The 26,777-nt window shown below is 36.7% G+C and overlaps 1 protein-coding gene across 1 annotated transcript in view; it reads right to left on the bottom strand.

Moving 5' to 3' along the window:
- Positions 1–296: 296 nt before the first annotated feature.
- The window catches only part of ppp4r1l (protein phosphatase 4, regulatory subunit 1-like), a 68,074-nt gene continuing 41,593 nt past the window's right edge, over positions 297–26,777 (bottom strand). The window contains exons 2-20 of the mRNA XM_028811961.2: positions 25,088–25,129; positions 17,400–17,529; positions 15,868–15,974; positions 14,086–14,228; positions 13,849–13,995; positions 13,660–13,767; positions 10,096–10,161; positions 9,779–9,937; positions 9,557–9,687; positions 6,861–7,267; positions 5,861–6,087; positions 5,701–5,772; positions 4,435–4,620; positions 3,037–3,198; positions 2,818–2,918; positions 2,597–2,717; positions 2,151–2,285; positions 1,870–2,011; positions 297–1,715 (exon numbers count right to left, since the gene is read on the bottom strand). Of these exons, the coding sequence (XP_028667794.2) occupies positions 1,570–1,715; positions 1,870–2,011; positions 2,151–2,285; positions 2,597–2,717; positions 2,818–2,918; positions 3,037–3,198; positions 4,435–4,620; positions 5,701–5,772; positions 5,861–6,087; positions 6,861–7,267; positions 9,557–9,687; positions 9,779–9,937; positions 10,096–10,161; positions 13,660–13,767; positions 13,849–13,995; positions 14,086–14,228; positions 15,868–15,974; positions 17,400–17,529; positions 25,088–25,129 (2,732 nt within the window). The 3' untranslated portion in view covers positions 297–1,569. The remainder of the gene's footprint in view (positions 1,716–1,869; positions 2,012–2,150; positions 2,286–2,596; positions 2,718–2,817; positions 2,919–3,036; positions 3,199–4,434; positions 4,621–5,700; positions 5,773–5,860; positions 6,088–6,860; positions 7,268–9,556; positions 9,688–9,778; positions 9,938–10,095; positions 10,162–13,659; positions 13,768–13,848; positions 13,996–14,085; positions 14,229–15,867; positions 15,975–17,399; positions 17,530–25,087; positions 25,130–26,777) is intronic.

Below are 26,777 nucleotides of genomic sequence, written 5' to 3'. Positions count from 1 at the left end.
GGCCAAGGATAGGTGTGCCAAGCTTGTGGCATCATATTCAATAAGACTTGAGGCTGTAATTGCTGCCAAAGGGGCATCGACAAAGTATTGAGGAAAGGCTGTGAATACTTACGTACATGGGATTTTTCAGTTTTTTTTTTTTTTATTTTTAATAAATTTGCAAAAACCAAGTAAATTTTTTTCATGTTGTCATTATGGGGTGTTGTGTGTAGAATTCTGAGGAAAAAAACGAATTTAATCCATTTTGGAATAAGGCTGTAACATAACAAAATGTGGAAAAAGTGATGCGCTGTGAATACTTTCCGGATGCAGTGTATGTACTGAATGTTGTTTGGATCTCTTGTCAGTTCTGATCACATGAATAGCTAGAATCAATTAACTCAAAATCACACTATTGCCATTTTCCTTCATTTCAAAATACACATTCTGTCTAGTTCTCATTTTTTGCTGAATAGTATTTGACCTTGGAAATAAAAGACATTTATATTGGCTGTTTCTGTTATAAATGTGCAGCTTTATACATCTTTCTGAATTTGAGTTATCACAAGGAGTGCCTTATCATTGGCACGGATTACCACAAGTTTTTTTTTTTTTACTAATCACACGTTTACATCAGAGAAATCTTTAAAGCAGCAAAATTATGTACAAAGATTTTCAGATAAACAAATGTCATAATAAAAATTAAACTCTTCATAAAATTTATAAATATTTCTAAAACAAAAAAAAAAAACAAAACAAAAACAAAAAAAAAAAAAACCCCTAGCAAGTCCGTAGGACCCTGAGGGAAGCGTGGAGCGAGCTGGTTACACAACCACGCCTTTCATTTGCATATCAGAGGATTCAACTGTGAAAATGTCCTGGCAGCTTCCTCTTTAAAACGAAGAGAATCACTGAGGCTAGGGAACACACAGTAATGAGCTGGATGTGTGAACTAACCTCCCCTCCAACCAAACTGGCAAAAACACCCAGCTAGATGTTACCTCTGGAGCAGAAATTGAACTCTCTCTCACACCCCAGTCCTCCATGCAAGAAACTAAGTTGAAGTAGAAACGTTATAAAAATTATATTTCCGATTAAGAAATGCAGAGATCATGACAGCCCGGGAGTCCATTTGGGCCACTGAAGCACTTGGGAAATGAGATAAAACTGTTACGAAACTATCTCAAATACTGGGAGAGGCTCTTTCACCTCCTGAGGGAACTCCAATTCAGCTCCATTTTGACCATCCCCATCTAGTGTGTTGGCAAGTGCACCATTTTATCTCCACATTTTGTCCTCTAATGTCCTAGCTGGTGCCTGATTACCCTGAGTATTTTTTAGAGTCCACCATCACAAGCTTCAACAATGCAGCTTACAGAAGTTGTGATGGGTATTATTTGATTGCTTTGCTACCAGCACCATTTTTTATTCATTTAAAAAACACAGCTTTTAGGGAAATGCTAATGCAATGCGCAAAGGATTCATCCACTCACACAATGCAAGGAATGTCTATAGTGGCTGATCAGTGGTATGGATGTCCAAGAAAGTATAGAAGCCATTCTTATTTGTTTGAAATACAGGGAGTCACATTCAAATTAAGGCAAAGGTATCCATGGCATTTTTTGAGGGTTCCAGTGTGGCAAAGTAGCGCACATCCCGGTCTCTGTCTGACTGCAGTGTTATTACAGTTTCCTCTATAGCTTCATAATGGGGTCCATTTGCCTCCTTGAAATAAGCTGTTGGAAAGAAGGTAGAGCAAACAAAAAATGATTACAGTTCATTGTAGACAAGCAGACTGTAAAGAAACTCACCAAATAACACCTTTGTACATTTCAGAATAAGACTCTTATTTAGTAAAAGTCTGAAACTGAACAAGGTTGTAAAACATACCTTTCTCCAGCACAGTTTGTCGAAGGGCCTTTGCAACAAGCACTCTGACATTTGCTACTGGATCTGCAGAAAGCCCAAGGAGACTAGGAAGCAAATTCTGAGAAAACTGGTCCATTGGCATGAAGTCCTCTTCTACTACAGCCTGTGGACATCACACAATAGGCAGTCAAAAACTATAATGCATTCAGTTTCAGAATTGTGAGCATGCAGCTATCAAATATGACAATTGCTGTCCTTTATTTTTTTTTTTTTAAATGATGAATGAAGGTTGGATATCTCACCTGGCAAATGAAAGCAAATGCTTGCCTTCCCACCCACTTGGGAGAGTGGCAGAATCGGACAATGAGTTCATTGATGAAGTTCAAGCCCAGCTCATCTGCCGCACTCAAGTAGAATTTGCGCAGAATTTCTACAACCTATATAAATTGAATGAGTATCACATAAAAAAATCTGACTATTCTGAAGGAAAAACTAGTTAAAAAAAAAAAAAAGTTGTACAGTTTATGTTTTTATCTTTTCTAGAAGTAGGAAAGCAGGTGGACTGATCATACACACACATGCAGCTGCAACAACTTTGTTATGCAGTATAACACTGCACTGGCCAGCAGCTAGCTGATATGTCTACTATATCCCATATAATGATGCAAGCCTTTCAACAAAGGAAACAATTATTCTTGCAATTATGACCACATATATTACTGCATTAGGGTGAATGTAAAGCACTTACTAGCTTGTACGAGATCCATCGCACTTGTGCCACCTTGTCAGAGCAGAGTGTTAGTGCAATCTGCCGTAGGTAGTCATAAACATCGTTGTGACTATATAGCTCCACAATGAGGATTAGCTGCCTGTTGGAATAGCAGGACCAATCAGACACATGTTTACTTGTAGACACACATTTCTGATGCTCTGTATAGTATATATTACTTTGACCTAGCGACTACTCACTCAGCCAGCTCATATCTGAACCTCCAGTTACGGCTGTTGTCTGTCACCATGAACTCTTGAAGCTGAAAAAGATACTCACGCCTCTTATCTGCATGAAGAAGCTTAAAAGAAAACAAAATAAACATCTCATTGAGATACTTGCAGGAATGTAACTGAAGTACAATTAACACCAAAACAAAGAGGCTTTTTCTAAAACTGAATTTTTTTTGGCTTGCATACCTTCAAGAAATCATAGAGATGCTTTAAGACTCCAATTCGCACTTCATCAAGGTCTTTCAAAAAGCCATTGAAGATGGGCACCAGGTCAGCCGCAGTCAACTGATCACCTAGTATCACTGCTAACTCGTGGATTGAAAATGCTAAAGTTCGGCGAACCTTCCACTGCAGAGAAAGCAGGCAACAAAGTCTTTATGAATTAATTCTGATATGACTCTTATTAGATTGCAGTCTTCCACAGTCCCATTTCGCTCCCAAGTACTGTGACACAACAATATTGGATACTACACCAGTTTGTTACCTAACATTCTTTATATAAAATGCCTCCACCTTCTAAATAATTATTATAGTGGAGTAGAACAGCTACTGGTTCAGAATACTTCATCGAGCGTTGACTTGGAAAAGATCAGGGGTTCTGGAAGCATGTCCTGAATGAAAACTGAATTATGGCTTACCTTCCAAATACATTTCTTAGTGAGAAGGCCAATTTCTCCATATAAACTCAACACCACATTTAATTATGCCTATTGTCTCCTCTGTTGATTAGCTACATTAGTGTTAAAACCATCAAACAATTTGACTTTTTAGAAATGTTCATAGCTTTTGGTACACAGAAGACTATTTATTTATAGTTTCAGTTCAAAACTACCCTAGGTGAGGAGATTAATTCTGATTATTTTTAAAATTATGTATCAACTCAAGATTAAAAACATGCACATTAAAGAAGCAACAAATTTCATGTCACAAACAGGCTCTCCAACCTGGGCTATAGTTGAGCTTTCTCTTTATAATGTGAAAGAACTTACTTTACATGAAAGAGGATGAAGCCATACTAGTGCAAGGGGAGTCAACACATTGGTCACAGTGAAAAAGAAGTGTGGGAATTTAAAGAGAGAATTATAAGACAAGCAGAGTCTCAGAGCTTAAATGTTTATGTGCAAACAACTGTTCACATTTACCAAGCATCTCCATCTACAATTAAACAACCAATTATTGGCAGCACAAATACTGAAGACCTTTGAAAATGTGATCACAAGAATTGGCGAGTGTTCATTTTAAATCCATATGTCAATTTCTTTATAATGTGCTTCCTCTGCATGCATTGTTCAGAATTGTGCATCATGTGGAGCTTGCACAGAAGGTTCGTATAGCCCAAGTAAATCAAACCAGTTTCTTAAAAATGTAGCGTGTAATGAAATACCAACCTGAGTTACCACCAGAACTAAAAAAAGTAGTTATAAACTGGACTTGAGCATTATTATGAAACTGGCTATACAAACCTTTTGTAATTGTATAAAATACAATTAAAGAAAAATGTATCCAGATTTTACATAACACATTAATTTATTACAGACTTAACAGTGAACATTACACTTTATTTTGTGACCACCGCTAACCTACCTGGACATCAGTGGCAAGAGTTTCGTAGGTGCCCTTGAGGCAGTGCCAATTTTGCCGGCCCAGAGTCAAAGCTACGCCTGGAAGGCTAAAGGCACAGTGTTTGGCAATCTCCGTATCCACTGTCTGTGCTCGTGCTGGATCAGTCATTGACAGGTACTGGTCAAGGAGCTGCTGTGGAATAACATCCTAGAAAAAAAAAAAAAAAATGAACATCAAGCCTCTGGCATTTTGGCATGAAAACAAAACTTTAGATAATTTAACTTAATTTTTCAGTGACATAGAACTGGCTACAGATTTGTGATTGGAATTTGGAAATTAAGTATCTGGTAAGAAGGAAGAGGAATACAAGGTAAAGATTCATCAGGTCAAGGGTTCCCTCGATTTAAGTGCAACTAAATGTCATTTGATCCATAAAGAGTATTTTTCTGTGGACCATTGTTTTATACAAAAAGCATGCTAACATGGATAAAAATGCAAGATATTACTGATTTTGTTTTGTTGGAGTTCCTTTTAAAAAATAACATTTATCTGCATTTTAATTGATTGATAGGCATGCTGTTAAAGGGGTATATTACTAAGCTGGAAGTTGACATTTGAAATGAGCGCACAATAAAAGCAATATGAAAGTAATGTTAAGTTTATGAAGATTTATCAATTTATTTTATAATTCATAGTTACATTTTGCCCCATGTTATCAGTAGTTTTGTTAATGATAGTTAATGCTGCATAATGCTGCAAAAAGTCAAAAGCATTTCTAATCTAATTTATATTAGAATGCCCTCTAGTCAAACGTTTTCTGACAGATCAAACACACACTTTTACAATTTTGGACTAAATAACTTTTAACTTCAACCCTCCATCCCTCACCACACCAAATAAAACTTTTGGGTATTGACATAACAAAATGCACAGATTCTAAAATCCTCAAGTAGCCCACTGAACTCTGCCTTCTCTCTTGAGAATGGAAAAAAAAAAAAAAAAAACCTATGAACATTTTCACAAGTTTATAAAAGTTGCTATTATTAACAAATTTGCAAAGATTCTGATGCAGAATGCTTTGTCCACTTCAAAGTTAAGTGTTTGGACTCATTTTTGTTTTCACAGAGCTATAGGCAAGAAAAATTTGAAATGAGCAGTTTGTAAGCATAATAAAGGGCTCTGGTACACTACAAACCAGTGGAAAAATGTAACTTCTTGGACATACACTATTGTAATCCTTCAATATTTCAACATCCACACTGCCCATATAGCACAATAAAAGTCTACCTGAACTTTTGTCTTCTCCTCATCAAATAGCAGATCTGGATCCTTTGCCATCTCCTGCGCATTTTCAATCAGCTAAGGACAAGACAAGGTTGGAATTACTAGTATGGTCAAAAGTATTTAAAGTCTATCTGGCTAATGCAAAGTATGTGTTGAAACTCACTAGGTCAGAATCCCTGGAAGAAGTCTGTTCAGAAGCATGATGGTCTTCATCTTGCACTATGGGTTCCATAATTGATTCCTCTTTTCCCTCTTGTAGCGGAGATACAGACATGTCAAGTGATCCCTTATCAACTTTCTGTAGAAGCTCATTTTCTTCTTCCTCCTCCTCTTCTATTTCAGATTCTAGTTTGGATACTTTGAGGGCAGCAGAAAGGACCTGGACCTGTGCTGTATACATAAGAACATGAAAAGTAAACTTGCCAATCCAGTTCTTTAAAAATATGTTACTACATGCTTCTACTTTCTAGTGCAGGGTTTCCTATTCTGATTGTGAAGGGTCACAGTGGCTACAAGTTTTCATTCATCTTATGCTGCTAATTAACTTCATTTAATTAATTTGCTTTTTAAGACTCAGACCCTTTAAATCAGTGGTGAGAAATGTCCGTCCTGGAGGGCTGCAGGCTTTTGTTCCAACCCAATTGTTTCATGAGAAATAATTTATTTTGATGAAGCGCTTATTGCTCAAGCGACATTTTAATGCTTCATTTTTTAGTAGTCTTGTTAAGATTTTGAACCCCTAATTGTTTATTTTAGTCTTAAACAGCTGGATTCACTGTTTTTTTTAATTGGCTGCTTATTAGCAATAAAATGCAAATGACAAACAAACCAGCGGTTCACCATTTAGCTTGTTTCCATTTACAGATGTGTGTATTCATCATACATAAAATTAGTCTAATAAAAGTATTCAGAAGGAAATTAAACAGAAAATGAAGAACTGAAAATTACTCTTCCACTTCAAATTTTCAAAGGAAACAAAAAAATCTATGATTTAAGACCGACCTGCCACTGCAGAGTTAAAATACTAACAAGTCATGATATTAAATAAGACCTGTTATTGTGAAGGATTGTTTTCTAATTAAGCAACTGGGTTGGAACAAAAACCTGCAGCTACTGTGGCTCTCCAGGACCAGTTTTGACCAACACAAAATCTTTGTGCTTACCAAGCACATCTGGGTCATCCATTCGATGCTGAAGACTCTCCAGCACTTTCTGAATGGCACTGGTGGCTGGGTCCTCAGGTTTCCTACTTTGTTCATCAACGTCTTCCTTCTCTCTTTGCATTTGTTCCAATTCCAGGCTGATATCTGGAAGTAGTGGTCTCCAGTAATTGAAGGTACTGTAGCTGTCCTCTGAAATATCTGAACAATCAATCTTCTGGGCCTCTTTCAAGGGCAGTTCTACAGTATTTGCTGATACTGCTCCCTGGTTACATAATACAGTGGTAACACAATCTTTAGGGGCATGACAGCTATCAGCAGATAGAGAGGCAGCATCAGTGCAGTTTCCAGACATACATGGAGGTTTTTGGGAGTCTCGAGTGTCTGACAATTCTCTAAGATTGTTGCACCTACGTTAACCAACAAAAAGAGAAGTTTTAAGGGAAAAGAGAAGGCAAATTAAAGGAATTATCAGGGAGCTCAAGGGACACTTCATAGACACAACGCTCCTAAACAGAGTGAGCAGCAACATAATTTTCACATGTACAATTTGGCATTACTAAACATTCTCAAACTGTCTTAATTCAATCTGTGGATTCAGAGGCTGCAGCCTACCCATGCAGCACCAAAAGCAAAGCAGAAAACAAGCCTCAACAAATTACTAGCCCATCACAGGGTCCACTCACTCAAAACACCCATTCATATTCACACAGAGCCAACATGGAATCATATTAAAGATACCCAGTGGAATCCTACTTATGACACTGTGAGAAAGTACAAAACTCCACGCAGACAGTGCCTGGGGCACAATATTTCACACCTCAATGAGGAATAATGAGGCAGCAGCTTTAACCACTGAACTAGTGTGCTGCTCCATCTGCAATGCACACATTACAAATTATTATAATTGGATAAAAATGTACAATTCCAAGAGCTTTCTAAATATTTACAAGATATTCCAGCTGCTCTTCAAACATGGATGAAGTGAAGTTTAATCAAACCTAAAGCATCATTCATAAAGTAGTTGCCCCTATTTGACAAGGCAACCACAAATAGAAGGCTTCTTTCTTGGTTGTTGTCTGTGTCACCACTTTTCACCACTGAGTATATAGATAGTGGTAAAAAGTTTTGGCAGTGACACAAATTTTGTGTTTTGCAATATTTGCAGCTTCAGTTTTTGTAGTGGCAATTCACATTGATTTTTTATTATTACACAGAGTGATCAGATGCATATTAATTCATTGCAATAAGATTTATTAGCATAAAAAGTTAACTTTATCACAAAAACCCATTTTCACTTATTTTAGCCCTGACTGCGGTGTCAGCTACAGAATCATGTTGCCACCAGTGCAGAGCTTGCTCAGTACTGGTAGCAGGTGGGTGTGAGTGCATCTGCATACACAGTGAGGCGATGACTTTTGGAAAATGGCCTTGTGTCAAGAAGGGCAGCAAAGAAGCCACTTCTTTCCAAGAAAAACCATCAAGGACAGACTGACAATACAAGGATTGGACAGCTGAAGACTGGTGCATTATTTTTTCGGATGAATCCTTCTTCCAACTGTTTGGGACATCTGGAAAATCGATTGTCTGGAGAAGGAAAGGGTGAATGCTACCGTGTGTCCATGTGTGGGGCTGCTTACCATCCCAATGGAGTTGGCCCACTCACAATTCTGCCCAAGAACACTACTACAAATAAAGAATGGTATCAAAACATCCTCTAAGAGCAACTTCTCCCAACAATCCAGGTGCAATCTGGTAATGATCTGTGCATTTTCCAGCATGATGGAGCATCATGTCACAAGGCAAAGTGATAACAACGTGGCTTGGAGATCATAACATTGAATGTTTGGACACATGGCCAGGAAACTCCCCAGATCTTAACACCATTGAGAACCTGTGGTCAATTCTCAAAAAGGCGGGTGGGCAAGCAGAAGCCCACAAATAGTGATTTAACTCCAAGCACTAAAAACTCAAGAAGTGAACCATAAGACAGGAAGACAGGATTTAGCTCAGAAGCTGATATTCAGCATGCCAGAGCAAATTGCATAAGATATGGAGAAAAAGGGTCAACACTGTAAACACTGACTCTTTACATAAATTTGATGTATTTGCCAATAAAAGCCTTTAAAACTTATGAAATGTTTATAATTGTTCTTCATTATGCCATAGAAACGTAAAAGGATTATAAGGCTCCCCTATCTTTCCCCCCACTTCTCCATAAATGGTCTTAACACAAGATCTTCTAACCAAGGGCGTAACTTTCCTTCTTTCAAACTAGTTAACTCAGATTTGTGTTTTGTTTTATACTGTATTTTGTAAAAGCAGTAGAACTTTGCTATGAAGAGGTAATAACATACTACACAAGATATAAAAATCTTTACACTGGGAAGTGATGTGTAGTGATGCCCTTCAAAAATAAATTTATATCCCAAGTTTAAAAACTAATGTTCAGTGACAGTTGGCAATATATTATATCAAAAGGCCACCCCTCTATGTGCTGCCATTCATAAATGCTTTGTTGCTTTTAATGTGGTCAGCTAGCTAAAAGGGTGAATAGCAACGCACAGGTAACACCCCAATACAAATTGATACTTTCAAACTTCACTGTATTCTAGCTCAAGCTGGAGTGCTTATGTGAAAGGGGGCCCTATTTCTCTTAAACCAGCTAGCACTCAGTAAATAAAAGATAAGCTTCTCACCTAGACAAGTCTGAACTGCATTTAGCAATCTCACAAAGGGCACCTTGCTCCTTAAATGGTAGCCCAGAGGCAGCAGAACTGGCAAAGGTCGAAATGAATCGCCCAAGGGACTGAAATGCTGCCTGTCTGACCTGGAAGAATTAAGAGGAAGCCAAAATGATACAGTTTCATAATTATTTCAACACATTTATTGTTCTGACAAAATAGCAAATCTATACCCACCCAGCGTGAAGGGTCACTGATGAGATTGATGAACAGAGGAGAAAGTTTTGTACGCCGCACCTCGGCAGACGCGCAGTTGGACACCGTCATGAAGCACTCTGCACAGGCTTTACGTACTCCCCATACAGTGTCCGAGCATAGCTCAAAGAATTTGGCAATCTGAACCAAAGATAAGACATCAGTTTCAATGTACAGAAAAATCATATTTGGCATGAGTAACAAAACACAGGCCCTACTGCAATGAACTATAGGCTATTCTTGCAGGAAAGTCGGGTGTTATTCAATCAAGCACAATTTAGCTACTCCAATTTGCTCACCAGAAGTTTTTCAGTGGCATCCTGTCCCACGATTGTACAGAAGTCTCCAAAATTAGATGCACAGACCTACAAGGAGAGGTAACCCATTCTAAGCACAAACTTGTAACTTACAAGGAGCCAAAAGTCAAACAAATGCCATTTCATTGAAATCAATATAAGAAATAGGTTAAAGTATATATTTCAGTAATTTATAGATATTAACTGATCATTTTACAATACTATACAACATATTTGTAAATAAAGAAATATACTAAATAGGTCCTAGGAAGTTTAATCAAAAATTGTATGTTACAGTACTTCCATGAATTTAACATGATTACATCCAACTTCAGAAATATAAAGACAACTTGCATTCAATGCCATACTAAAATCAGTATTAAAACCTATTAAACCATTATATTGTCAATATGGTATCTCATCGATTCCCAGTTTAAAACTGCATGGATTAATACTACCATGCCTATGCACCAGAAGAGGTAGATACTACTTATTTCTTTAATGCAAGTACAGTAGTTCACTTATTTTTTCTGGTTTATACATTTATTTGACGGGTATGCCAAATTAAACATCATTAAAGCCTTGTCAGTATTTTCCACATTTTAATTGCTTGTTCATTAAGCTAATGCTGTTCTGGACAAAAAGACACTGCTTATCACATGTTAAGTATGTATATTTAAAATCCATACCAGTGCCTAGAAAGTAAAACTTTATGAATTACAGTAAGTACTATTTAACAACAGGTACTGCAGATATGAGGACTGAAAAGGTATAACATAAGGAATGTAAATTGGCATTCAGTTCTTTATAATTGCTATTCACTTTAGACTTATTTTTGAGGTTTAATCTTTCTATAAGTAAAGGCAAAGTGCCAACTCCAATGTAAACAATCATATGTAAAAGTATGAAATAGTAATTTTGCAAAACAACAAACAACCAAGAAATACTGCATCATAAATACTTTATGAGTTAGACGATGATATCTGGTTGGAAAATTCTAATCTTGACTGACCTCAAGAATTTGTAGACTCAGTGATCAAATAATAACAATGATTACAATGAACTGAAAACTTTTAAAGCCATAGGTCCAATATTTTATACCTTTTTAATATGTTTCTTCTCCAAACAAGATGTGTTTTTGAAATCAAAGGTGTATTAAATGAAATGAAAGTAAAATTAGATATGCAAATCGAGAGCCCGAGAACACTTGAGCTTGTGGCTAAATGAGAATGCAGCAAGAGCAAACATTTAAAAATGCGGACACAAGAACATACAATTTGCAAACAAGTGTAGCCCATTCGGTTCCTCCAACATCTTATTTAAATGCTTTAAAACCAATGCTGGGTTTTCATGCGTCAACAACATGACTTGCTTGATCCACACACTCTCATAAGACTTTGAATGAAAACAATTCCTTCATAGTTTGTCTTGAATGCATGTCCCTTGATTCCTACTGGTACATACACTTTTGTTAATTCCTAAATTGCATTAAAAATTTCTAAGCAGTCTGAGTAAAGCCAATGTCACATTACACAGTATGATCCATAAGTATTTGGAAAATGACACAATTTTCATAATTTTGTTACTGTATACCACCACAATGGATTTGAAATGAAGAAATCATTATGTGATTGACGTGTAAATGTTCAACGTTAATTCAAGGGGTTTAATGTAAATACCATATGAGCCATTTTCAGGGGCTCAAAAATATTTGGACAATTGACCAACAAGCTGTTCCATAGCCAGGTGTGAGCAGGTCCCTCATTATTTCATTAATTAGTAAGCAGGTAGAAGTTCTGGAGTTGATTCCAAGTAGGGAATTTGCATTTGGAAGCTGTCACTGTGAAATCTCAATATAAGGTCCAAAGAGCTGTTCATGCAAGTAAAAACAGGCCATCATTAGAAAGAGAAAACAAGAAACCCATCTAAGAGATAGCAGAAACACGAGGAGTGGTCAAATCTTAAAAAGAAGAGCTTACAACAAGGTGCAAACCACTGGTAAGCCTCAAACATAGGAAAGAGAGATTGGATTTTGACAGTCCAGTCCAATTTTGGAACAGTTTCTCTTGGACAAAGGAAATTAAGATCAATATGTACCAGAATGATGGATAGAGAAGAGTATGGAGAATGGAAGGAATAGCTCATGATCAGTAGCATACTACATCATCTGTGAAACATTATGGAGGCAGTGCAATGGCATGGGTGTGTATGTGCAGGACTTCCAATGAAAATGGATCACTACTGTTTATTGGTGATATGACTGCACACAGAAACAGCAGTATGAATTCTGAAGTGTACAGAGCTATATTATCTACTCAGATTTGGACAAATGCTACAAAACTGATAGAACGACGCTTCATGGTACAGATGCACAATGAACCAAAAACATACTGCAAAAGTAAACTAACTGCTTTTCAAGGAAAATGAGTGGAATATTCTTAATGGCCAAGTCAGTCAACTCACCTCAACCCAACAGCATTTAACTTGCTGAAGACAAAACTGAAGGCAGAAAGTCCAATAAACAAGCAGCACCTGAAGACAGCTGAAGTAACGGCCTGAGAAAGTATCACTAGAGTGGAAACTCTGCACTTGGAGATTGCCATGGTTTCCAGACTTCAGGGATTTCAACCAAATATTGAAAATGATTAAATTTATAGTGGGTTTGGGTTACCATGTATAAAAAATGGCTGTCTTTCCTAAATGGCTCATTCAATATTTTTGTTAAACCCATTTAATTAAAGCTGCATGTCTACACTTCAATCACATCTTGATTGCCTAATTTCAAATTCAGTGCAGTGGTCTACAGAGCCAAAATTGTGAAAAGTGCGTCACTGTCCAAATACTTAACGGACCTAACTGTAGTTGGAGGGTATGTCAGACATGGCAACTACAGCTGCTGATCTTGTAGCCACAGCAGGTCACATTACAAAAACAGAAATTGAAAGGCATGTCAGATTAGCCACTGCCTGTGGGAAGGTTTACAGGTATGGGGTATCTGCAATCTCTGCCCCCTTTTTCTTCTTCTATTCTACTGTGATGTACAAAATATTTGATATCAGACAGATGAACCTCTCTTCTGTTTGCGAGGTCCAAAAACACTTGCATTATTATTCCTAGTAGCTGCATTATATGCATTGCACTTCTGGGTAAGCAATCATTCGTTGTCCGCTCTAGGGTACACTGAGCCCATCCCTATGATTTAAGAAAAATCATTATCAGGGTGAGCTGCAGAACAGTCAGATGGAGTCACTGAATATGTCACACAACGGGACTGGTAGTCACAAGAGCATACTGCAACTGTCCTGACTTGCTAAGAATATGTAAATGAAGTCAGCAGCTGAAAAATCACTGTAAAAGTTATGTATTGTGACATGAAATTAAACAAACATGAATCTATCCATCTATATAAATCCAATATACCCTGATGCTAATTATGTGGTAAAAAGTATTTTTTGGATAACCTACAAACCTCATTAAATCAGATCCTTGAACAGTTTACAGAAATCTTTTGCTGAAATTGGCACACTCCTGCCAAAAAAAAACAAAAAAAAAACAAAACAAACTTACCTTGCGAACCTGAAAGAGTCGGCTATCACTGCAGAGATCACAGAAACGTCGCAGCAGCAGATACTCCACCGTGTCCCTTGTTAGCATGGACACAAGCTTGCACATGATCTATGAAGATTACAGATGTTAAAGTAACAAAACTCTAAAGATGAATGCTCTCCATTTTATATTTCACCATCATCAACTTACTGCCACAGCTTCAATTTTATAGTCATCGTCACTGTTTGGAGTGGTCAGTTCTAAAAGCACCGGGCAAACCTTAGACTCAACATCTCGCTTATTAATGACACCCTGTTCTAGGAGAACAAGCAAAGCTGCCTGGCTGGTCTTTCGCACCTGTAAACATAGGAAGAACCAGGAAAGCAAGCATGCAGTTAGTGTGTCTTACTAGTATATCATCAGATTAGTTTTATACAGAACACTAACCTGGTTATTTGGATCTGTGAGGTAACGAACAACAATTGGTACAAGATATCGTGAGAATGCTACTGGGAAATTTGGTCGGCTCTCATGCAGAAACATGGCAATATTGGGGAGTTGCTCCATGAGTTCTGCTCGAACTGTAGGCTCTATAAGTGAAAAAATAAACATTAATACAGATCCGGCACACTTGGATGATCTACAAAAAAGTGCTAAGAGTTGAGGTTTGTAAAATCATTTCTCCACAAGGCTTATTTTTGACAATTTGGAATGGCTTGCTTAACAATGAAATTACGGCCTGACTGTGAAAATTTTTGAGTTTGCCTCATTCTGAACATTTTATTTGTATTGTTGCTGCATACATACTCTTGTGCAGGTTTCTTTACAGGGTAAGTGATTAGTAAACAATTAAAAAAAATTAAAGAGAACATTGTAGTACTAAGGTAGAATTTACAGAACATTCTAGTAGTAAGTAGATGTTTCCAGAACATTCTAGTATGCATTAGGAGTTTTAAGAACAAGCTAGTAGTAAGTAGGAAATTCTATTTTATTTCTACTTTATTCACAGTTTACACAGAAATATTTTTAGAAGCATTTGGTAACAAATGTTACCTATGTAAACTGTTGAAAACTTCACAACTGATAATAGTCGTAACAGTGTGTTTCTTTAATATAGGAGTTATTAACCTAATATGGCTTAATCTAGTTTAGGTCTGACCCAGAGAACTGATTGCTTGGAAAGCTAATCTTCCATTAATTCACAGTGACTACTACGTGGACTAAACAAGCTGTAACTAGTCCAGGTGTTTATGTGTTGAAAATCTTTTCACTTTAAATCTCATTTTAAGATGACCAAACCTGAATCCAAGATTATCACAGATGTTGCTCTATTTGTCAGTCTTGTTTTTATGTCAGAAAGTAGAATGAAGTACAATTTGCAATCCAGGCTCCTCTCAATGACACTGAGTTTTTATCAGTTCTTAAGAATTTCCCAAACCAGGCTGTTGCCAGCAATGCACATGTAGCATTTCAAGGCACCTCTGTTTTTTGTCATAACATTTGACAGTTTTGGCCCTTTTTTGATGACAGAGTCTCAGCAGAAACAAAGGAATAGATGATGCAAAGCCTGCAGCAGCCACTGTTACAAGACATTGTTTTTATATCTTAACCTTAGGAATGAATCTGAACAGCTGAATTTGGAGGATCTGGTAACCGAAACATTCTTATCCCCTTATCAAAAAAGGCAAAGGAAGGTCTTAGTCATTTCTCAAGAAACCACCAGAATGGTGGACAGATGATTCAGTCTTCAACACATTTTGTGAACCGTTGACATGCATGACAGTAGTGAATGACATAGATAAAGAGGTATAACTCTCATCAAAAAAGTATAATGAAATACAGAGAAAGGAGGAGAAATAGAAGCAGTTTATTCTTTAAATGGTTACAAACCATCTCAAGAATTTTCTAAATTCATCTAAAACAGTGCTAATGTCGTAGTCCAGCTAGTGTGGAACAGATGTCTGCTGCTCGGTTCAGAGGACATAAAAACTGCCAAATGGAGTGACCTCTAAATGTTGCTTATTTTCATTAAAATTTTGCATGTTTGTTTTGTATGTGTACATAACACACATAATATTTTATATGATAAAAAATAAAACTAGCATTGTGGAGAAATTGAATGTTAGTTTTTTTAATTTATTTTGGAGCACCCAACTGTCGCATATCAAAGTGTTATAACCCAGTTACATACCCAGTCTAGAAACCAACCACATCAATGAATAGACATACCACAGTCTTCTGACATCCGAGACACTGTTTCCATAACTGTGAGGAAATCATTCTCATTGTCACTAAATTCACGCAGGACATCTAGAAGTCCACGTGCCACTATCTGTCTTTAAAAGAAAAAAAAAATCATTCAAAATGTCTGTAAAGATGATTATTGTATTCTCCTAAATAAGCAGTTCAGAATCTGGCAGCTTCCTAAAGTATTACATTTTCCATGACCAGTCCCCAATACACACGTAAGCCCTGAACTATGCATAGTTTGCCTCTGCAAAATGTTACACATGCAAAAGCTATTTTATTATATAAATTGAGCAGAAACTTTATACATAGTAAGTGTACTGTTAAAGATTTAACTTACTCTACACAATATGCTTCCTATTCAAGGAGAAACCTAGTTTATAAACACGGTATGGAGAGAGATGCAATATACTGACAACTAGTGAAGTTTACAAATTAATTTCAGTAGTGTGATGAATAGTTCAGATCAAGTTCCAGCTATAGACTGGGGAAAAAAAAAAACAAACCAGAGAAACTCCAACTAATCTTCACATGCAGGTCTAAAGAGGCAAAAGCAGTAACCATCAAAGTGAACCAGCTAAATGGCCCCTCTGTGGCTATTATTTGGAGGAACTGACCAGCTTTCAGCAATAACTTGAAATCCTGAGGCATAACACACTAGTTGGAGGTGTTACGGAGCTGTCGACATCAGCCAAACTCTTGTGGTAACATACTGTAGTGCAGACAAAGAGCCGAGCCAAACCACATATCTCTACAAGACAAACATCCCAATGTTGAATAGTGGCTGACAGGCCTGTTTGGCACATTTCCTGGTTTCTGCCACACACATCAAGGCATTCAAGCAAAGTCTTACCCCAATGCCTCCCCACACTCTTTTATTAGGAAATAAACCACACTGACAGTTAACAGTGCAGAAGTTCATAATGTGGGGATCATGGGAAAGCTTTCTGAAAGGGGTATAGCAGTACTTTTTAAAACCTCAACATATTCACACAAAAACTACCAAATGGAAGCTTAATGTGAAGCTTTTCTATGTAGCACTGCATTCTAACAGAATGTTAATGAAACATTTTTGTTGGCTGACAAAACACCAGTTCCCTGCTCTTCCCCAGCCCCCATCCATTAGGCATGGTATTAAAAATGGTTTAGAAACAGACAATTAACATTTACTTGAAACTAGAACAACCAGTATCCTTGAACCTCACCCCCTATAAAATTAAACCATATTTCAAAAAAGGGATACAATAAGAAAGGATATATGGATGACTCACTAGACCCAGCAGAGTCACATCCAAACACAGATGAAGTGTTTCTCTGCATCCATTATACATAAAATAATCCAAAAGCCAAGATGTCAACCAGGCTCTCCCATCCCATCCCATCCCCTTTCCCACTAGTCAACAGCACACGAGTAAAGATACCATTCTGGATATGTGAAATAACTCTAGAGTCTATTTTCTGTCAGCGAAGTAAATCTACTCAGGTCTATTTTGTGGCAGTACTTAAATACCTACCTATTGAATACATTTTCACTGAAGGCATATTTTTCCAGTCGACCCAAAGGAGTCAGATTATCCTGGCCAGCATCCAGAAAAGCTGTAATTCTAATGCCATCACATTCTCCTCCATAGTCATCAAACCCAACTGTGAAAAGATTTCAGTCCAAGAGTTAGTGTCTACATTTGTAGTAAACATGTCTTCTTCATTTAAGACTGTCACGCTGAACTGTATTCTCAGCTACTAAATGGTTTACTGTTACAGTATCTTTGAATTTTTAAGTTACTGAATGAATAAGTCAGTTCTATAAAAGCCAGAGTTTAGGAGTTGTCCTACCAGTGGAACCCTTAGCAAAAGTATGAAGCTACAAGTCCTCATGAGTCAACAGTAGTTTGCCTGTAGCAAGCTTTCCCTGACAGATCTGTGCACAACTCACTGTGCAACAGCCAGTATCATGGCTAATAAACTGACAAAAAGACGAACATCATCATGAAAAGCGCTTCTCAGCACAGAAATAAAGTGTGTTGTGTGCTCCACTTCGGTCTCTGCCTGTCTGTGTCAGGTTAGGGCAGCTAGACCTAAAGCAGCAGACTAGATGGATAGTTTAGTTGTCAAACACAGGCTAAGATTCACAAGAGCTGCTTTATGTCTTTTAAAGTAAAATAAAACATGCAGACAGGGAAAATAGCCTTCTGTTCTTTTCTAACCCTAACCTTAATTTCTATCCACTCTCTGAACTGATACAAGTCTTTTTTTGTCAAACATATTTACATCAGTAATTAAATAAATGTTGTTTTTTCAATTAAAATATTTTTGACTTTTTTTGTATATAAGCATACAGTATATACATTTTTAAAACTAAACATTAACTACATAAATGATCAGTTAACTAATGCTTTGTAGCTTATGTCTAGTACATAAAGTTATCCAATTTATATCGAAAATACATACCTGGAGTAAATCTCTGGTCAATATATAAGATTAATCCTAGCAATTAAATTAGATTTAAATTTCTGTTTGAATTTCTCATATATGTCTTATTTATCTGTGTTAGAAATAATGTCCTAGGTTTACATACTTAGATTGCACGCATGACTGTCAGAACAATCATCACTACTTGAACATATTTCAAATCTAAATAAAAAAATTGTCCCTTTAATTTTTTTTAAACATAGCACTAATTTCAGCTTTGCTATTCCAGAGACACTGTGCAATACTGCGCTGCAATACTATGCATTTTGCCTGTATTTTGCACATCTTTTCCTGGATAAGCATTTTTACAGTTATTTTAGAGAGATTATTCTACCTCAGTGCTCTGCTTTTTGGTGAAAAGGTGTAAAACAAAAGATTATAAACATGTCTCCAGTGCCCTAGAAGTATTGTTTTGCTCCTGATCATGTTCAGTTTCACTCTTGAACCTGAGAACCAGATTTGCTGTTGTAAAACTGTTAACCAGCTTTTGTTTGCTGTGATGAATGCTTTCCTTTTTCATATAACAATAATGGGAAATAGCTGTTATATTTCTGATTTTCCTTTTATTATTAAAATGGCTGTATAATCACCATTTTAAACAGCACTTTCAGTGCAAGTAAAGCATACTTTGCTACCTTAACCATTACATATCTTTTGAAGGCTCCTGGCTTGACATACAAATCCTAAAACAAAGGCGGAATGAAAAATTAAGTTTACATGTGTTATATTTTTGCTGAATTTGCACAGGGGGAAAAGAATCCGATATAGTATAATCCTGTATGTTAGTCTAGGACTACCAGCACCCGCTCTGCAAATTAATCAAAGTCAGGCTGCTCTGCACGCTTGATTTATCTTCCATACAGTGTTTTTAAAAAAAAAAACAAAAAAAAAAAAACTACAGCCTACATGTCTTTTATTATGTTTTAAAATTTTACTGTGCATTATTACTTACTTAGTAGAATTTTTAAGCGGATGTTAATGAAGGTTCCACCAAAAAAAAAAAAAAAAAATATGAGGTGTGAATACTTAAAAGACCCTTACAATGCAACATTCAATTTCAGCAACTCCTTTTGTGTAATGCGAATAGACTCAACGAGCCAAAACCTACATAAAATATAGATGGCCACTGACTTATCTTTTGCACCAGTAGAAAGGGACAGAACAGAGCAGAGCAGACGGCTAAAGGAGGAGGCCAGGTGAGCGATTCTGTATGGGATACATATATACAGTTTTCATGTCAAGTGTACCGGTTCCACTTTCCTATTTGATCATATCACTGTCAATACACAGATTATACTATTTTTGTGAAGCCTGCATCGGTGCATGAGTCATGAGGTGCTGCACGTAATGCATTGAAAGAAAAAATAATAAAAAATACAAAGGTCCATTAAATACAAATGTACATGCAGTAGCACTTGGAACTTTAAACTTCCTGTATGTTTGAATGCATATGACTATTTACTTAATTTTAATACGAGTAATCAAGCCCTAATTTTTGTATAAATTGGCAGCCGTATTTGAATGTAAAGTACAGGTTTTCAAATTTATTCATTTAAACAAGTTTATGCTGTTGTAACACTCAAATGTATGATTTTAAAGCAAAGAATATCATTAGATATGAGCATTCCAAAATTTTACTATTTATTATTCTAACACAAAAATAAAATTATTTGAGCAATAAATGATAAAATGTCTATGTCGGTGCATACCGCAAAAGTTTTCTACCATCATACTACATTAGTAGGAAATGGTTTCACAATGGCCCCATGATTAGCACTGTTCACTCTATGTATTGAGTTTGCAGGTTCACCCAATTTTTCTCCAGTTTTCCACACACAACACAAAGATGTGTGTGTTATATTGATTAGTAACAAAAAAAACTGTTCTTGCATGAGTGAGTGAAGGTGTGTGCAGAAGTCAACTCCGTGACAGGTTTGGTTGTCTTGTGGTCGGTGCTGCTCCTAGGATGGGCACTGGTGCATTTGACCCTGAATTAAACAAAGTGGCCATGGATAATGAATAAAAGGGGTGGGGAGAAATGACTTAATGAATGATCTGGCTTCAGTATTTGTGTTGGCTAATCACCAAAATGTCAAAGCATAAAAATGACAAGTACTTGTTGTGCACTGTTCTATTCACCACATATCCATCCGTATTCTTATGTATGATGTTTCACCAACTGGCACAGATGGCCAGGTTCATAAGATACAGAACATGACCCAGTTTTATGTTCAGGATTCACCTTCCTTTTTTCAGCATTCAGTACTTTGTAACATGAAGTACAGCATAATAGAATACTAGGGGGCTTTGCCCCCTGCTCGCTTCGCTCACCCCAACCCCCCCGGCCTGCGCTACGTGCCAGCCACTTCGCATCTCTGCCGCTCGCATATGTGGATTTCACTTTCACCGAATAAATCTTTTAATTCTCGCGGATACGCCTCTTCATTCGGAAGAAACACTACTTTTCCCTGATGGCAACACAAATTAGACAATCTACAAGTCTCCAAGTTTAAATCTAAACAATATATTCAATCTCTTTTCACTGTTCTGTTATTTCAATGAGTAATAATGTCCATTTTTTTGCGCTAATGCAATCTTTACTATCATTTTTTGAGACTTTCGAATTTTAGTACTTTCATTATCTCTAACCTGTCCTGCATGTGTATCACACCAATGTTTTTGAATTCTTTATGACGTTCTATTTTGTCATCTACCCTTTGTCTTTTATTTCCAGCCCTGAGTGTGGTTAAATCTCTTGCCACTAAGTCTCATCTCGTGGGATGTGAAAGTATCTCTCTGAAAAAGTCACATCTCGTCCTAGGCTAAAAAGTCTCATCCCAGTATTTTTTTATTATAATAAAAAAGATATATTACATTTACAGCCTATTTTAAAGAAACTGTCTTTAAGAAAATGTCTTCAAGCCATAGTACACCAGCTGTCTGTTTCAACAATTTAGGGCTATGCGTGTGTGTGCCTTGAGATTCATTGTTTCCTCAGCCAGAATTGGCTTTCATCTTTGTCTGTGACCCTCAACTGGATAAATATATCAGAAAAATTACAAACTATGACTGCAGTTACTTACCAAGTAGCTGCAACATATTTATTAACACAGGCAATTTAAGTAAAGTAGATTCACAGAACTCAGAGCTATAGTTACATTTCAAACCAGTTGTTTTTATTTATTGGTGTGCATTACCTTGATAATTTGTCAATGCATTTTACATTAGAGTTTTACCCTGATAAACTCATACAGGGTTGCTATTTCTTTTCTTTAAATGCACCAACCATGTTTTAAACACTAAAGGATACAGTCAGCTCCAGCTTTAAAAGTATTTAGTACGGAAACAAGAAATCAAGCCTCCCAGCCTAGTTGGAGAAGAATTTACAAAAGACATTTCCCAATCTTACACCTATCAAAAGTGGGTTCAGAAAATGAATAGCAATGAATTGCATTAAGAGTAATGGCTTTCTTCTTGCTATCCGGCCATGCTTGCTAATAAAATCGCCAAATTTTTCTTTTTAAGCAAATCCCATTTTATTTTCAACCAGCATTTTTTTTAAGCTTGCAAACAAAGCAAACTAGTTTTGATAAGGATGAATGTTTGGCAGCCATCACTAACATTTAGGCATAGTATAGTAAGGTCACCATTTCAACTTACTTTGTGATTTCATTCATGGATGCCACTGAATGTAAATGGTAAAAACAAGCTCTGTCACAGATAAGCAGCTACACTGACTGTGCAATCTCAGGGAATATACCTGCCGAGAGGGAAGTAACTCACTCAACAATTACTCAGAGACAACATACATCTCACAATCATCAGTAAGTGGTGGCTTTTATGCTATTTCCATCTACATGAGATACCATATCATTATCAAAACCTGTATGTTTAAGTATAAGGTTAACATTCTGTTTATACCCATGGTTCATGATTTAAATAACTTGTGTTTCGTGAATTACAGTACAGTAATGTTGCTTCATTGTCATTTTAATACATTTGAAATTATTTTCTGTTAAATAAGTAATGCAGCATTATAAATGTTTGCAAATTTCTCATTAACATACATTTTAGTGTTTTCATTAATTTATAACACAAGACACTCCTATATTCTTGTTCAGTGTTTGCCCTACAATTCTGTACTAGTGACAGATATTCTAGCACTGATGAACAAACAATATTGCATAAAGCAAGTAGGAGAGGACAAAATGGTCCGTTTAAGTTGATTTACTGTTTAAGGAGTGACTCTCTCCAATGGAGCGATACGCCAAAACGCGATTGATGCATCTGTCGAGGGCTACTTGTCCGTCGCCAAGGCAACCACAGGTTCACAGCACCCCACAGGTTCACAAGCACCACAGAGTCAATGGCAAGCTCACCACCTCCTCGCACAATGCATCTGCTGCCTGAGGGGTGATTCGGGGAACACTAACTTGGCCACTGACCTGGCCCCCCAGCCCTGCTTGTTTGCTGTGTCTGTGTGTAGTACAGTGGTAGTTCCCACTGCAATAAATAACCTTACTGTTCCAGTTTCATAAAATTGAGTAAGGCTGATTTTCCTGAAATCTTTAGACTCAGCCTCATCTTTTGGGTGCAAGGCAGCGACTCATGGGTCACAATAGCTTAAAATATTCAATTTTCCATCCGTTCACATTTACAGATGGTGTAATGCCCCAAAATTGAAAAAAAAAAATCTTCCTTTTCTAATTGCTTTCAAAATATCCTTACAAAGCATATAATTGTAACACTGTTGATCTAGAAGACTAAACAGTTTTCTATAAATGAAAATGGCATTTCAAATAAGTAATAAAAAAATCTTATTAATGCCTGAGTAATAGTAGGGCACTGACAAGAACTATGCTTTAACCTATATATTCTTTTGAATTCAAATATTCCATTACAGGGTCATTGCAATTTTAAGTTTCTTGCAGTTTCTCATTATTAAAACAGTTTTACTTATGAAATAATCTTATTTTCTTTGTGGTAACCTGGAAATCATCAACCCAATTTTATGGGGGTCTGCTAGAGCCAATCCCAGCCAACACAAGGCGCCAACCCACCGCAGGACACACACACACACAACAAGCACACACTAGGGGCAATTTAGGATCGCCAATGCACCTAACCTGCATGTCTTTGGATTGTGGGAGGAAACTGGAGGAAACCCACGCAGACACAGGGAGAACATGCAAACTCCACGCAGGGAGGGCCCGGACAGTGAACCCAGGCCTCCTTACTGCAAGGCAGCAGCACTGCCACTGCACTACCGTGCTGCCCTTAGCTCAAGTTACTGAAAGCAAATCTCAGCTTATGAGTAGAAAAGCAAAATAGATCATCACTCTTTTGATATACAACTCTTAAGCATATCAACCTTTGTACTTAATGTAAAACAAAGCTAATTAACAACAGCTTTTTTTTTTTTAGCATTCTGTCATGCAGCTGTCTTTAACAATGAATAAATAACATCATGATAATGTAAACTGCTGTAACTTTAACCAGCCTCACATTATACCATTTGAAATATGCTTTCTAATGCAACATCTGTTCAAATTTTAGTATTTGGCAGACTGGTGTTAAAGGGGTTTTGCTTGTAAAGCCGTACTGGCATTTCATTGAAAGTGTTTTGGAAGTATGTTTGTATAAATTCAGCCTTAATTTAGAGACTGACCATAACAGTAATATTATTTAAAATGCCAACAAAGAATAGTTACCCAGTTACTTATGTTAATTGCTGTTTAATACAAGATGTCTGTTCTGGTTATTGCTTCATCTATATTCTGTATATGAATTATGGGTATTTTGATTTGTGCAGTCTCCTGACACTTAAGGGGAAAGTCAAATATTCAGTACAATGGCTACCACCCTACGCACACTGAACAGTCACTACTGTCTACAAAACAACTGATTTTTTTTTTTCTTCAAATAAGACACAAATTTAAAGATCATTGAAATTCAAGTCAATACCATTACAGTTCTGAATAATTTTGGATGACTCTGAACTGTGGATGCTGTTTAAGGCTGGATTGATTAAGGATGTCTCATTAAGACAGATCAGATTACTCTGGGAGTTAAGGTAGGTCTACAACTTAAAACAGACATAACAACTGCCTCTCTTACCAGGAGTACCAAAGCTTGTTTGCTTTAGAGTTAATCAGAAGGTACATGCTGCAGCATTAAAAATATGTAACCTAAAGCAAATAGAATCTTGAAGAGTAATTTATAAGTACATAATACAATGGATCATACCAATATTAATTTATTTACTTTCACTAAAGGGTCAGAAACTGTAATCTTGATGAAATTACAGTATGTACTGTGTTCTTTATTACACTTGCTTTAAGTATCACTTTAAAATAACTGCTGCAATATTTGTAGCTAACATAACTATATGCACTACTGGTCACTGTGTGGTGGCATGAAGTAAAGAATTGAATACATGCTTTCAAAGAAAACAACATTAAAGAATTACACACCAAACCGTAGTAGTAGTTTTATCAGAGCAAATGAAGCAAATGAAGCTGACTTTCTGACTGTGCGTCACTAAGCTGCTAACAACAAACTTTCATACTATACCAGACAGTGTTTAAAATTATAATTCTTTCCCTTTAAATTTTTCCTGTTTCTTTTTTGCAGCAAACTTCTGACATTTATCATTTTATTAATAAGACAAAATTTGCAAGACAGTTATGATTAACCAATCTAAAATTGATATGGAAAAAATAATCACACTTACAGTCATCTAGGTCATCATGTGCATCCTCAAAGTAGGACAGCCCTGGAGGGTAAGGAAGATTTGATCAATCTTTTATCATAAGATAGGATGACTTGAGAATTCTACAGGCTAGCACTTAGGTACTGTGTTAAGTTTTTATTATAAAGGTTGCTGCTCAATCACATTACAGTAAGCATAGCTAAAAATGAGTAGATGTTTTTCTATAAAACAGCTTTGGATAAGTCTTAACAAAGATCCATAGAATTAGAAAATGAAACAGGTTGACGGAACAAATAATAAACAGTGAAATAGACAACCTAGAGATTTACAGTAACTTAAAATTTCACAACTCCGAAAACCTGTTGAGACGGGATGAGTTCAGAATTCAAAGCACAGACTATAGATCAATACAGCCAAGGTATTGTATTTCAATTTCTATTATAATATCACTGCTCAAGTCACATTATGGCAATAACAGCAAAAAATAGGTGTTTTTGTACTTGTCACGCACAAGCGCATGGGGAGCGGCTAAAAGACCCGACGCGCACCGCGACAAGTTGTGCCAGGTGACGATGGCGGTGTACTAACCCCTCTCTCTTCCCATAGAAAAGACGAAGCGCCGCCGCAATAATCCTGCCCGGACGACCAAACAACAACACTACTTCCGGGTTACTTTCTTCCCTCTGGTCCCCCATTGATGACGTACACTACCCATCCACCACCACTCCTTCCCAGCATTCCATGGGTCTTCATTTCCGGTCCGACTCCATAAAATGTCTGTCCTCCCCCCTCATTTTTGTCTAATGTTATTTTTGTATTTTAAAGATAAGTTGGACCTTTTCGTTGCAGTATACTGGGCTAAAAACCCCAAACCTTGACCCGTTTCTGTTTCATTATTACATACTATAAAAACAGCTGTGACCAAAACTAAATAAGGTCTCTTAGAATTGAGAAATTAAACTGGATGTACAGAATAACACACACAAATATAGACAAGAAAGACATACAACTTTGATAACCAATTTTAAGCATTAGAATGGTGCGGACAATATGTCCATAAATAATAAACATAAAAAACGTCAACAACAATCATACACAAAAGTACTATTTACTGGATATTGGAAAATAGAAACAGGACTTTCAATTAAACTCTAATGAGACAAAAGTGCACATGAATCAGAAATTTCCACTAAGGCTTTAATATTATCATAAACACATAAATGAAGTAGTCACACAGTTGCAGCATCCTCGTTTCAAATCCCACCATTGTCCACATATTCTCCCTTTGTCTGTGTACCCCGACTTTCTGCCCACCCTATCAAAGACTTGCAAGTTCACTTAACTGGCGATTCCAAACCTGCCCTTAATATGACTGCACATACACTGTAATTCTTTATTCTTCAGGACAGCATCAAAATTCAGCACTGATATATTGAGATTATCTAGTAATAAAATATAATCCAGTAAAAGTTTTGTTGGTTCTATTCTGCTCCCAATTTCAGATGTCCACCGGGTAGTTCGTCATGTGGTGGGTGTGGCAATGCACCATAATCAGTGCCTGCTCCCAACCTCAACCTCCTCATCTTCCTCTGAAAACAAAAGCTAAAAGGAAGCCGACTTGCATATAGATTATTATTAATATGAGATTAACTTATTGGGAAAGACAAGAAGGTGGGAAAAATGCATACACAGTATATATATATGACAGCAA

The sequence above is a fragment of the Erpetoichthys calabaricus genome, chromosome 10, assembly GCF_900747795.2.
Source record: "Erpetoichthys calabaricus chromosome 10, fErpCal1.3, whole genome shotgun sequence".
NCBI classification, from domain to species: domain Eukaryota; kingdom Metazoa; phylum Chordata; class Cladistia; order Polypteriformes; family Polypteridae; genus Erpetoichthys; species Erpetoichthys calabaricus.
Note: the sequence above shows the minus strand (reverse complement) of the source record. Positions and strands in the feature narration are given on the sequence as shown.